Below are 16,602 nucleotides of genomic sequence, written 5' to 3'. Positions count from 1 at the left end.
CCTATTTATGAAATTTTAATTGACATTTTGATCAACTAATTATGTTTCTCAATATCTCTCACCATATGAATCTTCCTCAAACATTTTTCCTGCTGAGTGATTAAATATCCATGTTGTTCCAGAAATATAATCAACTCAATTTTCTTCGGCAGTGTTTTTCACTAACTCTCCTTCCTTTTTGACTCTTTAGAGTCCTAGTCGAAAGCTAGTTATATCCCCCATAATAAAGAATACTTTAGCCATTCTACAACTTAACTGAGAACTTTTATGGTCTGGAAAGTCCTCAAATGTTGTATCACCTTTTCTTTTTAATAAGTTACACAATTCAGTCTTTCATCCCAATGTTTTACATGAGCCCCCCCCCCCCCCGCTTTTATTACATTCTCTTTCACTTTATGGTGACATTACCCCAAAACAATGTAAGACTCTCGTTGATTTGCATTTACCTTTTATTATTTATTGACTCTAGATAGAAAATGTTTGTGGACCAAATTTTGAGTGCTTGAAGTTGATTCTAAGTTATAAATGTTCTCAGGGAGTTCAATAATAATAATAATAATAATAATAAATAAATAAACAACTACTATTTATTGAACTCCTATCATGTATCATACAATGTTCTAGACTCATATCATCTCATGTCATCTTTCTAACAACACTGTACACATTTTTATACCCAACTTACAAATAAGGAAACTGAGTCTTAAAAGAGTTTTTGTCCAAGTTAAATTAATTTGTAAGTGGAGGCACTAGGATTTAATCTGGAGTCTTATTCAAAAAACCTTTGGTTGCAAAAATAGACAAGTGGGACTACATCAGACTAAAAAGCTTCTGCACAGCAAAGGAAACCATCAAAAAAATGAAAAGTCAACCTACAGAATGGGAGGAAGTATTTGCAAATCATACATCTAATAAGGGGTTAATATCCAAAATATAAAGAACTTACAGATTCAATAGTGAAAAAACAAATAGTCCAATTAAAAATGGGCAGAGGATCTGAATGGACATTTTTCCAAAGAAGACTTAGAAATGGCCAATAGGTACATGAAAAGGTATTCAACATTAGTAATCATCAGGGAAATGTAAATCAAAATCACGAGATATCACCTCACACCTGTTAGAATGGCTGTCATCAAAAAGACAAGAAATAACAAGTGTTGGCAAGGATGTGAAGATAAGGAAACCCTTGGGCATTGTTGGTGGGAATGTAAGTTGTTGCAGCCACTATGGAAAATAGTATGGAGGTTCCTCAAAAACTGAAAAATAGAACTACCATATGATCCAGCAGTTCCACTCCTGGGTGTTTATCTGAAGAAAACAAAAACACTCACCCAAAAAGATATATGCACCCCCAATGTTCATTTCAGCAATATTTACAATAGCCAAGATATAGAACAACCTAAGTGTCCATCAATGGGTGAATGGTTGAAGAAAATGTGATATGTTTATACCTATATGTGTGTATATATATATTTTCAACAATATAAAAGAAAAAAAAGGACCATGGATGGTCCTTTATGGCATTATGTTAAGTGAAAAGTCAGACAGGGAAAGACAAATACAATATGATCTCACTTATATGTACAATCTAAAAAAAAAAAAACAACCCATGAAACAAAACCAAAAATAATCCCCCAAACTCATAGATACAGAGAATATCGATGATTGCCAAAGGTGCAGGGGTGGTGCGTGGGGGAGTAAAATGGGTGAAGGGGGTCAAAAGGTACAAATTTCCAGTTATAAAATAAATAAGTCACAGGATATAATGTATGGCATGGTAACTGTCGTTAGTAGTACTGTATTACATATTTGAAAGTTGCTGAGAGAGTAGATCTTAAAAGTTCTCATCACAAGAAAAAAATTGTAGCTGTGTGTGGTGATGAATGTTAACTAGACTTCTTGTAGTGATCATTTCATAATATATACAAATATCAAATCATAATGCTGTACACCTGAAACTAGTAAAATGTTATATGTCAATTATTTCTCAGTTTAAAAAAATAACCTTGGTAAGCTTAATCACTGCATTCTAAAAATCAATTTATGCAGAGAAAATTTTGTGACACAGTAGACAACAATCTTAAATCTATTAAATAACATAGTCTTCTGGCTTATTCTGCTCTACCCTCAATACTACCTTTTTTTTTTTTTAGCCTGGTGACTTGATATCATTTTTATATGATATGATATTAATTTTAAAGGAAAAGGAGAGATGGCCTTCTGCCACAGGAAAGAAAATAATACATATTGTCATGGTCATCTATTTTGATGATATGGCTTTATTATTAAAAAAAAAATCAAGATTAGCCTCCATGGGAAGTTGTTCTTTATAACTACACTGAAAAATTTAATTACATAGAACTAAAATCACTGTCTTTGCCAGGCATTTTCTAACACCAGAAGTCTGTATTATATAATTGCACAAAACACATCAGCTAGTTTAGTTAATTTTACACTTAATTCTTCCTGCCAGGGACAGAGGAAAACTGTGCTTTTTAGAATAAGATTATCCACGGGAGCCTTTATTGTGTTTTTTAAGACACCGGTGGGCTATTGCTACAGTTGCTCTGAACAGTTTCCAGGCCTAAGGGTTTGGTGTAGAATTCCAGGGTCTCAGTGGAGTTTGTTCATGTGCTGGAGAAGATCCAGAGCTAATTCCTGAAGTCAATCCTGCCTTTGTCAGCTGGGCTCAGGTGGCCCATCTCCAGCGTTGATGTAACCTTCCATTCTGGGGCGCATGGCAGCCACAGCAATACACGTTTATTGAACATATCCTTTGGCAGGCATCCTGCTACGTAATGGTTGGGCTCCTTAAACACCAGCCCTGCCATCTGCTCTCCTGATTACATAGCAGAAGGATCCTTTAGCAGCCAGCACTAGACAGTCATAGCCTCCTGGTCTGCATCAGAGTTCAGCCTCCAGTGGTTTGTTCTTTACTTTCCATCAGCTGAGAGAAGTGATGATTAGGGGAAATCATTTACACTGTCTTCATCGCTCTCACTCCTCCAGGTATCTGGCATTCTATCTTGGTCCCTTGCACGATTACCTCCACCAAGGTGCATTTTGATTCATGACCTTGCTTATTTTCCTTTTTAAGTGGCAATTATAAGAAACAGCCATTTGGAATTTAATACTGCATTTACTACAAAAAGGTGGAAGACATATATACAGCAAATATTTATTGAGTGTGTATAGTGCACCCCACAAAGTGCTGGTCCTTGAAGAAGTTGTACCTGTAATCACCACTGGGCTCGCTGTGCAGTGGGGCAAAGTGTGGTCTAAGAGCACAGAAGAGGGAAGGACTGATTTTTGTCTTAGAAAATCAAAGAAATTTCATTGAGAAGGTAACATTTCAGTTCGGTTTGGAAGGATGTATAGAAGTTTTCCAGGAGAGGGTGGGAGGATAGGAGAAGCTTTGGGCAAAAGGATGGAGCATGTGCAAAGGCATATTGTCTCATGCAAGGACCTGGTGTGTCCAGGAGAAAGGGAGAAATTCAGAGTATCAGCATATGGTATTGCAGGACAGGGCTGGAAAGGTTGGTCCAGAAAGATAGGGAAGGCCTTTGTAGACTGTGCTAAGGAGTTTAGGTTTCATCCCAGCCACTCAAAGATATAATAAAATATAGAGAGATAAATAAATGCAGGGAGGCATTTAAGTGAGAGGGAAAAGGAACCTGGTTTAAGCCAGCAGGAGAGATGAAAACCTGTACTGTTTGGTTCAAGAACCATTTCTGTGATGGCATTTACCTGAAGACTATATATATATATATAAAAACAAAATTTTTTTTAACATCTTTATTGGAGTATAATTGCTTTACAATGGTGTGTTAGTTTCTGCTTTATAACAAAATGAATCAGCTATACATATACATAATCCCCATATTTTTATAGTTAATAAAAAGGCAAGGATTATTTATTATATTAGCCAATTCATCTAAAATCATATGTAAGGCATTGCATTATTTAGACTACTGTGCTAAGAAAGACTTTGTTTCAGTGGAGAAGCTGGCTCAGAATCAAGCCTAAGTCTCAATCATAGCTATCATTTTGAGATTTACATAGGACATTTCCTATGTCGTGAATTCCTATTCAGTATTTATTATATTGTAAATTGGATCTTTTATTGCAAACTGACTTTTCAGTACGGTGAAGTGGTATATGATTAAATGTAAATAAAGATAAAAGATAATAATATAGATACTATACATGTATATACACACACACACCCCATATATATAACGTATATATACATTTGTGCTTCGTTTTGGTCAATGAGAACATTTTTGTTGTTGTTGTTCTTCCGGGTCCCTCAGAAATAAGGCCCTGATTTCAAATACTGGTTTCCATGTAAAATTCTAAAGCTGGGATATCAGCATGGAGATACCTAATATCTGTATGTGCAATTTTACATAATTTTGTATTTGAGAGAAAAATACTTAGATGTTTGTATTTGTTTATTTTGGTTTTTTGATAATGGTGTTTGGAAACTCTTGACCTAGCAATTCTTTCCAGAGATCTAGAAGAGTGTGCTAAATCCAAGCTGGTTTATACCAATCGATTGTTTTCTTCAGCTTATTAATAAAATATATGGCTTATGCTGTGGCCTGATACCTTACCTATATTTCCTCCAGGGCACCAAATCAAAATACAGTACAGAATCTCATAGAAAGTTTCATTGAATATAGCTTTTCTTATCTTGAACTGGAGAAAATGGTGACCCCAAAGGGACATGTATGTATAATGTTTGGTAACCTTATTGTCCTGGAAATTAATATCCTTCCTCCATTCTATCTCTGTGCTCAGTTAACTACCATTAAAGACAACAACTTAATCATTACTTTATGGAGAGAACTTTCCCTAACCTTCTTGAGTAGGTTAAAATCACCTTATTATATGCTTTCACAGCATCTTGTGTCAATGTCTCTTTTGTAGTATTTATGACAGATAAATTTACATTTATTTGTGTGATCTTTTGTGCAATACCGGTCTCCTCCAAAGGTGTGAGTCTCTTCTTTGGTAATACATATATGAGGAAAGATTATGTAAACAGTCTTATCTTCTAGAAGCTTGTCACATGTAAAATAAAGTGGCTTGTTCACATGTCATAGCTCACTGCTCAGAATTTTAAGGTGGGAAGCAGAGACTGAGAATAGAGCTAATTTCATGTATTGAAGGTTAATGAAATAGGTCCTTTCTTGGCATACTGAAATAACTGAATAATGCGTGGTGCTGAGATAAAAAAAAAAAGAACTGGGATGTGCTGTAGCTTCTCTTTCTGTTTGGAGTCATTGCTGTGAAATCTCTCATTCACTTGACCTTCTTGGGCACCTAGTCAGCAGAGAGCTCTACCCACAGATTGTCATGTTCCCCAGACGAGGAGTTATCGTTTTCCCACTAATACAATTATGTTGTATCAGTGAGCAGGCAGCATGCTGGCACAATGGAAAGAGTGTGGGTTTTGGAGTCAGCGTGACCTGAATTCAAGATCTGTCCAGGCCTTGTATTGATTAACTGAAAGGCCTGGGGTACCTTCCTTATTCTCTTCAAATTTTAGTTTTTTCTTTTCTTTTCTTTTCTTTTTTTTAATTTTTATTGGATATAGTTGCTTTACAATATTGTGTTAGTTTATACTGCCAGCAAAGGGAATCAGCTATACATATACATATATCCCCTCTTTTTTGGATTTCCTTCTCATTTAGGTCACCACAGAGCACTGAGTAGAGTCCCCTGTGCTATACAGTAGGTTCTCATTTGTTATCTATTTTATAAATAGTATCAATAGTATATATGTCAATCCCAGTCTCCCAATTCATCCCACCCCCCACCTTCCCCCTTGGTATCCATATGTTTGTTCTCTACATCTGTGTCTCTATTTCTGCTTTGTGAACAAGATCTTCTGTACCAATTTTTTTCAGATTCCACATATATGCATTAATATACGATATTTGTTTTTCTCTTTCTGACTTACTTCACTCTGTTTGACAGTCTCTAGGTCCATCCATGTCTCTACAAGTGACCCAGTTTCGTTCCTTTTTATAGCCAAGTAATATTCCATTGTATATATAGAATATATGTATTCCACATCATATATATATATATATATATATATATATATATATATATATATATATATATATACACACCACATCTTCTTATCTATTCCTCTCTTGATGGACATTTAGGGTTGCTTCCATGACCTGGCTATTGTAAATAGTGCTGCAATGAACACTGGGGTGCATGTGTCTTTTTGATTTATGGTTTTCTCTGGGTATATGCCCAATAGTGGGATTTCTGGGTCATATGGCAGTTTTATTTTTAGTTTTTTAAGGAATCTCCATAGTGGCTGTATCAATTTACATTCCCACCAGCAGTGCATGAGGGTTCCCTTTTCTCCACACCCTCTCCAGCATTTATTGTTTGTAGATTTTTTGATGATGGCCATTCTGACCGGTTTGAGGTGATACCTCGTTGTAGTTTTGATTTGCATTTCTTTAATAATTAGTGATGTTGAGCATCTTTTCATGTGTTTGTTGACCATCTGTATGTCTTCTTTGGAGAAATGTAGTTTTTTCATTTCAAAAATTGTAATTATAATACTTAATTCTCACTGATGATTAAAAGAGCCAATGTCTGTAAACCACTTAACACATCACTATTATCATTATTTTCAGGAAGGTATTAATTTTCAGAAAAAAATGATTCTAAATTAATTGAAAAATATACTAGAAATATTTCCATAGATATCTTGTCAGTCTTGGTAAACTGTGCCAAGTAATAGAATGATTAATTCATTTCCACTTGCATGGAATTGGATGTGGAGTTATATTTTAAAAGTAACAAACTCATATGTGACATTCTTAGCCAAATACCAGCCAGGAAAATATTATTTCCTAAGAATGTCGATACTTAAGGAAATATACTCCCTTTTGTGGACACCAGAGTTTCATTATAGGCCAAGTAATAATTGGAAAGGTTTTGATAGAAAACTGCAGGGAATAAGCTCTTTGGAATATGTAAATGCAGTGCAGACAGGTCAGGTTAGGAGTTACCTTGGTAAGCGTCTCAAGTCTCAGGACAGGAGGAATCTAAGTTTTCCCTAAAACTTGCTGACGAGGCTGAGATCCCCATCCTGTTGCTGCTTCCCAAGAGCAGAGAGGACACCATCTGATTTCCTTGTCCTCCCTGTAGGATCTCACACTTGGGTTCAGCAAGGACAAGATCAGGTGGAGGGTGGGGATGTGGAACCCCATGGAGGAGCAAGGGATTTTGGCTATTGTATCTGCTCAGTACGTAGCACAGGGACCAGAGGGCTCCTCCCAAGGAAACCAGCTGAGGACCAGCCACGTGGACCTGTGGGTGGAGGCCACATTGAGTAGCCACAGTGAGAGGGATGGAGATACTCAGCTCCCAGTTCTTTGTTACAGAGCAGAGTTTTTTTCCCATCTTAAGCACTTGGTCCACCACCTGTGCACTCAGCACCCAGGTGTCTCCAAGAGCATCGACTCTCAGGACTTTAGTTACATTGCTTGATGTGAGCAGAGCCTGAGCTTCTCCTGAAACGTGGAATCTGCTCCCATAGTACTGATGGTGCTGGAATGATTTGGCTGAGGAGAGCAAATTTCATATATCTAGGGGTAGTGCGATAGTCCTTTCCTGGCCTGTGCATGGTATTCTAAACAGTGGACTAAGGCACCCTGCTAAGGTAAGAAAAGGTCTGGCAGATGTATGATAGCTGCTGGTACATTCATATTCTTTGGAGTCACTGGGGTACATTTTCTTTGAAGAAAAATGAGTCACATATTCTCCTTACTGCTTAGTTCACGTATCAAATTCCCTGAGGCTTCTCCTATTTTAACTTAGCTAACTCATAAAAGAAATAGAATGTAGCAAAAGTAAAATATTACCAGTTATTGTGCTTTAGGCTTTAATATTTTGTTCTGGTGCTTTCCTTACTTTGTTCTCACGTCTGTATTCCTGGCAAAACCACCGACAAATGAAAGAATATAACTTGCCTCATAGGGCTACATGTGTTCTCTGTAACCCTGTGTATTCATTCATTGTACTTTGTTAATATATCAAGTTGACATTCCTGATGGTGATTAAGATGATCTGAGTTATGTAAAATAAACTGAAGTAAATGAAACCCAGAACTAAAGGCTCCTGTACATCTCTGCCAGACTTGCCTACCCTGTCTTAGAAACCTCACTTAATTTTCAAGGTTCAGATCAAATGCTACCAACCTCAGAAAGTCTTCTCCATAAGCAGATCTTTTTTCCTCCCTGCTGTGATCTCCTGGTTCATCTCTTCTGCATCATTAACATTTGGCAGTTATTTCCCATTCTACATTGTAGGTTACTTGGCTGTGTGTTTACATAAAAACATATTGTAATCTAACACTAGGGCCTTTTTATTTTTTAAATGAGTCTTTGTGTTTTCCACCCTACCCAGCACAAATAGAAATCCAAGAAGTATATTTTACGTGATGATATTTCTATTTGTCTTGTTGATTAATCAAAAATTGATTCCACACCTATTCTTTGCCAGGGATATGATGTGAAAAATGCAGAGGTGGTCTCTGCCTTTGATTAGAAATAATAACTTTGGGGAAATGAGCTGCTGACTGGAGTGGTGAGCAGCCTTGCTGAGCGTCAGAAGAGTGACCAAATACAGCCAATCTGCAAGGACTGGAAAGTGAATTACAACAGGAGAAAATCAGACTTCTATGCAGTGGATGCTTGATGCATTTTTATAAGCCTAAGCCGTGTGGCTGACAGGGTCTTGGTGCTTCGGCCGGATGTCAGGCCTGAGACTCTGAGGTGGGAGAGCCGGGTTTAGTACATTGGTCCACCAGAGACCTCCCAGCCCCATGCAATATCAAATGGCGAAAGCTCTCCCAAAGATCTCCATCTCAATGCTAAGACCCAGCTCCACTCAACGACCAGCAAGCTACAGTGCTGGACACCCTATGCCAAACAACTAGTAAGACAGGAACACAACCCCACCCATTAGCAGAGAGGCTGCCTAAAATCATATTAAGTTCACAGACACCCCAAAACACACCACTGGACGTGGTCCTGCCCACCAGAAAGACAAGATCCAGCCTCATCCACCAGAAGACAGGCACTCATCCTCTCACCAGGAAGCCTACACAACCCACTGAATCAACCTTACCCACTGGGGGCAGATACCAAAAACAATGGGAACTACAAACCTGCAGCCTGTGAAAAGGAGACCCCAAACACAGTAAGGTAAGCAAAATGAGAAGACAGAGAAATATACAGCAGATGAAGGAGCAAGGTAAAAACGCACCAGACCAAACAAATGAAGAGGAAATAGGCAGTCTACTAGAAAAAGAATTCAGAATAATGATAGTAAAGTGGATCCAAAATCTTGGAAATAGAATGGAGAAAATACAAGAAACGTTTAACAAGGACCTAGAAAAACTAAAGAGCAAACAAACAATGATGAACAACACAATAAATGAAATTAAAATTTCTCTAGAAGGAATCAATAGCAGAATAACTGAGGCAGAAGAAAGGATAAGTGACCTGGAAGATAAAATAGTGGAAATAACTACCTCAGAGCAGAATAAAAAAAAAGAATGAAAAGAATTGAGGACAGTCTCAGAGACCTCTGGGACAACATTAAACGCACCAACATTCAAATTACAGGGGTCCCAGAAGAAAAATAGAAAAAGAAAGGGACTGAGAAAATATTTGAAGAGATTATAGTTGAAGACTTCCCTAATATGGGAAAGGAAATAGTCAATCAAGTCCAGGAAGTACAGAGAGTCCCACACAGGATAAATCCAAGGAGAAACATGCCAAGACACATATTAATCAAACTATCAAAAATTAAATACAAAGAGAAAATATTAAAAGCAGCAAGGGAAAAGCAACAAATAACATACAAGGGAACCCCCATAAGGTTAACAGCTGATCTTTCAGCAGAAACTCTGCAAGCCTAAAGGGAGTGGCAAGACATATTTAGAGTGATGAAAGGCAAAAACCTACAGCCAAGATTACTCTACCCAGCAAAGATCTCATTGAGATTCGATGGAGAATTTAAAACCTTTACAGACAAGCGAAAGCTAAGAGAATTCAGCACCACCAAACCAGGTTTACAACAAATGCTAAAGGAACTTCTCTAGGCAGGAAACGTAAGAGAAGGAAAAGACCTACAGTAACAAACCCAAAACAATTAAGAAAATGGTAATAGGAACATACATATCGATAATTACCTTAAATGTAAATGGATTAAATGCTCCAACCAAAAGACATAGACTGGCTGAATGGATACAAAAACAAGGCCCGTATATATGTTGTCTACAAGAGACCCACATCAGACCTAGGGACACATACAGACTGAAAGTAAGGGAATGAAAAAAGATATTCCATGCAAATGGAATTCAAAAGTAAGCTGGAGTAGCAATTCTCATATCAGACAAAATGGACTTTAAAATAAAGACTATTACAAGAGACAAAGAAGGACACTACATAATGATCAAGGGATCAATCCAAGAAGAAGATATAACAATTGTAAATATTTATGCACCCAACATAGGAGCACCTCAATACATAAGGGAAATGCTAACAGCCATAAAAGGGGAAATCGACAGTAACACAGTAATAATAGGGGACTTTAACATCCCACTTTCACCAATGGACAAATCATCCAAAATGAAAATAAATAAGGAAACACAAGCTTTAAATGGCACATTAAACAAGATGAACTTAATTGATATTTATAGGACATTCCATCCAAAAACAACAGAATACACTTTCTTCTCAAGTGCTCATGGAACATTCTCCAGGATAGATCATATCTTGGGTCACAAATCAAGACTTGGTATATTTAAGAAAATTGAAATCGTATCAAGTATCTTTTCTGTCCACAATAGTATAAGACTACATATCAATTACAGGAAAAATATCTGTAAAGAATACAAACAGATGGAGGCTAAACAATACACTACTAAAGAACAAAGAGATCACTGAAGAAATCAAAGAGGAAATCAAAAAATACCTGGAAACAAATGACAATGAAAACACGATGACCCAAAACCTATGGGATGCAGCAAAAACAGTTCTAAGAGGGAAGTTCATAGCAATACAATCCTACATCAAGAAACAAGAAAAATCTCAAAAAAGTCACCTAACCTTAAACCTAAAGCAATTAGAGAAAGAAGAATTTAAAAAACCCTAAGTTAGCAGAAGGAAAGAAATCATAAAGATCAGATCAGAAATAAATGAAAAAGAAATGAAGGAAACTATAGCAAAGATCCATAAAACTAAAACCTGGTTCTTTGAGAAGACAAAAAAAATTGATAAACCATTAGCCAGACTCATCAAGAAAATAAAAGAGAAGACTCAAATCAATAGAATTAGAAATGAAAAAGGAGAAGTACCAAGTGACACTGCAGAAATACAAAGGATCATGAGAGATTAGTACAAGCAACTATATGCTAATAAAATGGACAATCTGGAAGAAATGGACAAATTCTTAGACAAGCACAACCTTCCAAGGCTGAACCAGGAAGAAATAGAAGATATAAACAGACCAATCACAAGCACTGAAATTGAAACTGTGATTTAAAATCTTCCAACAAACAAAAACCCAGGACCAGATGGCTTCACAGGCAAATTCTATCAAACATTTAAAGAAGATCTAACACCTATCCTTCTCAAACTCTTCCAAAATATAGTAGAGGGAGGAACACTCCCAAATTCATTCTATGAGGCCACCATCACCCTGATACCAAAACCAGACAAAGATGTCAGAAAGAAAGAATACTATAGCCCAATGTCACTGATGAACATAGATGCAAAAATCCTCAACAGAATACTAGCAAACAGATTCCAACAGCACATTAAAAGGATCATACACCATGATTAAGTGGGGTTTACCCCAGGAATGCAAGGATTCTTCAATATATGCAAATCAATCAATGTGATACATCATCTTAACAAATTGAAGGAGAAAAACCATATGATCATCTCAATAGATGCAGAAAAAGCTTTCGACAAAATTCAACACCCATTTATGATAAAAACCCTCCAGAAAGTAGGCATAGAGGGAACTTACCTCAACGTAATAAAGGCCATATATGACAAACCCACAGCCAACATTGTTCTCAATGGTGAAAAACTGAAACCATTTCCACTAAGATCAGGAAAAAGACAAGGTTGTCCACTCTCACCACTATTATTCAACGTAGTTTTGGAACTTTTAGCCACAGCAATCAGAGAAGAAAAAGAAATAGAGGGAATCCATATCAGAAAAGAAGTAAAACTGTCACTGTTTGCAGATGACATGATACTATACATAGAGTATCCTAAAGATGCTACCAGAAAACTACTAGAGCTAATCACTGAATTTGGTAAAGTAGCAGGATACAAAATTAATACAGAGAAATCTCTTGCATTCCTATACACTAATGATGAAAAATATGAAAGAGAAGTTAAGGAAACACTCCCATGTACCATTGCAACAAAAAGAATAAAATACCAAGGAATAAACCTACCTAAGGAGACAAAAGTCCTGTACGCAGAAAATTATAAGGCACTGATGAAAGAAATTAAAGATGATACAAACAGTTGGAGAGATGTACCATGTTCTTGGATTGGAAGAATCAACATTGTGAAAATGACTATACTACCCAAAGCAATCTACAGATTCAATGCAATCCCTATCAAACTACCAGTGGCATTTTTCAGAGAACTAGAACAAAAAATTTCACAATTTGTATGGAAACATAAAAGACCCTGAATAGCCAAAGCAATTCTTGAGAAAGAAAAACAGAGCTGGAGGAATCAGGCTCCTGGACTTCAGACTATACTACAAAGCTACAGTAATCAAGACAGTATGGTACTGGCAGAAAAACAGAAATATAGATCAATGGAACAGGATAGAAAGCCCAGAGATAAACCCATGCACCTATAATCCACCTAATTTACAACAAAGGAGGCAAGGACGTACAATGGAGAAAAGACAGCCTCTTCAATAAGTGGTGCTGGGAAAACTGGACAGCTACATGTAAAAGAATGAAATTAGAACACTCCCTAACACCATGCACAAAAGTAAACTCAAAATGGATTGAAGACCTAAATGTAAGGCCAGACACTATAAAACTCTTAGAGGAAAACTTAGGAAGAACACTCTATGACATAAATCACAGCAAGATCCTTTTTGACCCACCTCCTAGAGAAATGGAAATAAAAACAAAAATAAACAAATGGGACCTAATGAAACTTAAAAGCTTTTGCACAGCAAAGGAAACCACAAACAAGACAAAAAGACAACCCTCAGAATGGGAGAAAATATTTGCAAATGAATCAACGGACAAAGGATTAATCTCCAAAATATATAAACAGCTCATTCAGCTCAATATCAAAGAAACAAACACCCCAATCCAAAAATGGGCAGAAGACCTAAATAGACATTTCTCCAAAGAAGATACACAGATTGCCAACAATCACATGAAAGGATGCTCAACATCACTAATAATTAGAGAAATGCAAATCAAAACTACAATGAGGTATCACCTCACACCAGTCAGAATGGCCATCATCAAAAAATCTACAAAACAATAAATGCTGGAGAGGGTGTGGAGAAAAGGGAACCGTCTTGCACTTTTGGTGGGAATGTAAATTGATACAGCCACTATGGAGAACAGTATGGAGGTTCCTTAAAAAACTGAAAATAGAACTACCATACAACCCAGCATTCCCACTACTGAGCATATACCCTGAGAAAACCATAATTCAAAAAGAGTCATGTACCACAATGTTCATTGCAGCTCTATTTACAATAGCCAGAGCATGGAAGCAGCCTAAGTGTCCATCGAGAGAAGAATGGATAAAGAAGATGTGGCACATATATACAATGGAATATTACTCAGCCATAAAAAGAAATGGAATTGATTTATTTGTAGTGAGGTGGATGGACCTAGAGTCTGTCATACACAGTGAATTAAGTCAGAAAGAGAAAAACAAATACAGTATGCTAACACATATCTATGGCATCTAAAGAAAAAAAGAAAGTTACTGAAGAACCTAGGGGCAGGACAGGAATAAAGATGCAGACATAGAGAACTGACTTGAGCACATGGGGAGGGGGAAGGGCAACGTGAGATGAAGTGAGAGAGTGGCATGGACATCTATACACTACCAAATGAAAAATATGTAGCTAGTGGGAAGCAGCCGCATAACACAGAGAGATCAGCTCGGTGCTTTGTGACCACCTAGGGGGGTGAGATTGGGAGGGTGGGAGGGAGACGCAAGAGGGAGGAGATATGGGGACGTATGTATATGTATAGCTGATTCACTTTGTTATACGGTAGAAACTTACATACCACTGTAAAGCAATTATACCTCAATAAAGATGTTAAAGAAAAAAAGAAGAACCAGACCATGCTGGCACCCTAATCTTGGACTTCTGGCCTCTAGAACTGTGAACAATAAATGTCTGTTTTCTTTAAAAAAAAAAAAAGAAAGAAAGAATAACTTCTTCCTTCTATGGCCTCTATGGCTGCAAGTTGAGAAGTAGAGTGGGAGAAGGTAAGAAGAGGCTGGAAAGGAAAGGAAAATGGGGTAGTTCAAAGAAACATGATTAGTTTGTTGTAAAGTGCGTACATCATCCCAGTCCTCATTTTCACAGTAAAGTTTGTTTTGTTTTTTTTAAACATCTTTATTGGAGTATAATTGCATTAGAATGGTGTGTTAGTTTCTGCTGTATAACAAAGTGAATCAGCTATACATATACATATATCCCCATATCTCCTCCCTCTTGCGTTTTTAGGTAAAGTTCTCATTTTTAAGTAGAGTTTTACTCCATTGACTCTGGAGTAATTCCCCTGTCTGTGTTGAAATTCCCTCTCTGCTTTCTCTCTGGGTGACCTTGCAGTTGTTACTTAATCTCACTGCGGCTCAATTTCTACCCTTAAGTGAGCCTAGCACATCAAATTAGATGATGTTGGATGCCTAGCTCCTAATATGTGCTTAACTACTGTGGGTGGTTATTAATTTTATTATTATTATCGTTATTATTAGCTGCTGTTATCTTAATAGCATTAAGGAGGGCATGTCCTTAAGGACTTGGATTCTAAGGATTCTGAGGAGCGCATGTCCAGGACTGCCTGGAATAGGCCAGAGGCAGCCCAGGCTGGGGATTTGCTCAGAGACTTCCTTTCCCAGGTGGCTGGCTTAGGCTCCCTGAACAGCTCTGGAGGGTGTGCTGGAACCTTCCATCTCTGGACTTCATCTGACAGGCATGGACTTCCCAGCGCTAACCTGCTGGCAGTCCTCCTTTTGCCCACAACTAGCCTTACTAGATGGGAGAGTATGTGAAAGGAAAGAGAAATTGCCCCTCCTCTTTGGCCTCCTGGTTCTGAGTTTACTTAGATCTGAAGGCAAAAATCCTGTTCAGTATTTTGTGGGTTAAACTTTCCTGGCTAGAACTTTGTTTTCTCAAATACTAACAAAATGGATTTTCTTTCTCCCCTACCCTCTCTTGTTAATAGGGTGCTGAGAAAATTTTGTCAATGAATGAATCAGGAGAACTGCAAGACCTCTTAACCAAAATTGAGGTAATTGTGCTTTTAGCAACTTATTTTTAGTAATCAAAACATTCAACACACTCTGATTGTAATTGAGTTTTCCTAATTGAATTTTCCCCTGTGTTCTTACAAATATGTAACAGGATACCTGTGGCGGTTTTAATTTGCTACCACCTACCCGTGAGGTTTGCTCCAGCTAGAGTGACTTTAGTGTTAGTGTTTAACAACCTTGTAGTATTAGGTGAAAATTCCAGTCGGCTTTATTAGAGCCTCATTCTCTGTTATAGAGATGTTTTATGTCAGGCCATTATCCTGAAGCACATATAAAACTTTTTATTTAAATTATTTTATTTTTCCTACAGACCAGCTCATCATTTCTAAAGATTACAGAAAAAGGTATTTCTCCAAAAGTGCACCTTTTAATTTTGTTCCTGTATTTATAATGACAACATCTGAGAAATACTTATTCAAATATATAATGTATCAAATCAATATGCAACCAGGAAGCCCTTAGTACCTCTCTGCTCCACTATTTTATCAGCCTACTTCTCTCTATATGTAGGATAAAATATATATATACATATATTTTATAGTCTAAACTGGGACTATACTTTTCACCTTGAGAGTGAAAAGGGTGCGTTAGTAATTATTCTGGGGCAGTGAACCTGAACCCAGACTTCCCCAGGTGAACTATGCAATATGGTTACATGGTATCTATTGTGCCACGCCAGCTCTTTTTGGTCCAGTCTCCTTTGCTGACCTCATTTCTGATTCTCTACCATTCCTTCCACTTCGTGGTTTTTTACTACCATTCCTTCATGCCAGCCTGCTATTGTTCCATTTCCTCATTCCCCTCCACCATCTTCAAGGCCCATCTGCAGTATCACCTCTTCCCCACATCATTCCTGATCTCTCACACCTTTGCATTCCTGTATCCCTCTTCTTCTTAGGTGCTTATCAAAGTCTTTTAATTTTTGTATTACTTGTCTTTGGGCATTTAATTCATGTCCCAAATGAACTATATACTACTGGGTGTTAGGAATCAT

The 16,602-nt window shown here is 37.2% G+C and overlaps 1 protein-coding gene across 1 annotated transcript in view; it reads left to right on the top strand.

Moving 5' to 3' along the window:
- The window catches only part of GRXCR1 (glutaredoxin and cysteine rich domain containing 1), a 336,269-nt gene that overhangs the window by 308,503 nt on the left and 11,164 nt on the right, over positions 1-16,602 (top strand). The window contains exon 3 of the mRNA XM_057547457.1: positions 15,521-15,586. Within this exon, the coding sequence (XP_057403440.1) occupies positions 15,521-15,586 (66 nt within the window). The remainder of the gene's footprint in view (positions 1-15,520; positions 15,587-16,602) is intronic.

The sequence above is a fragment of the Balaenoptera acutorostrata genome, chromosome 5 (genome assembly GCF_949987535.1).
Source record: "Balaenoptera acutorostrata chromosome 5, mBalAcu1.1, whole genome shotgun sequence".
Lineage (NCBI taxonomy): Eukaryota > Metazoa > Chordata > Mammalia > Artiodactyla > Balaenopteridae > Balaenoptera > Balaenoptera acutorostrata.
The sequence above is the reverse complement of the archived record's forward strand: the minus strand, read 5'-3'. Positions and strand labels throughout refer to the sequence as shown.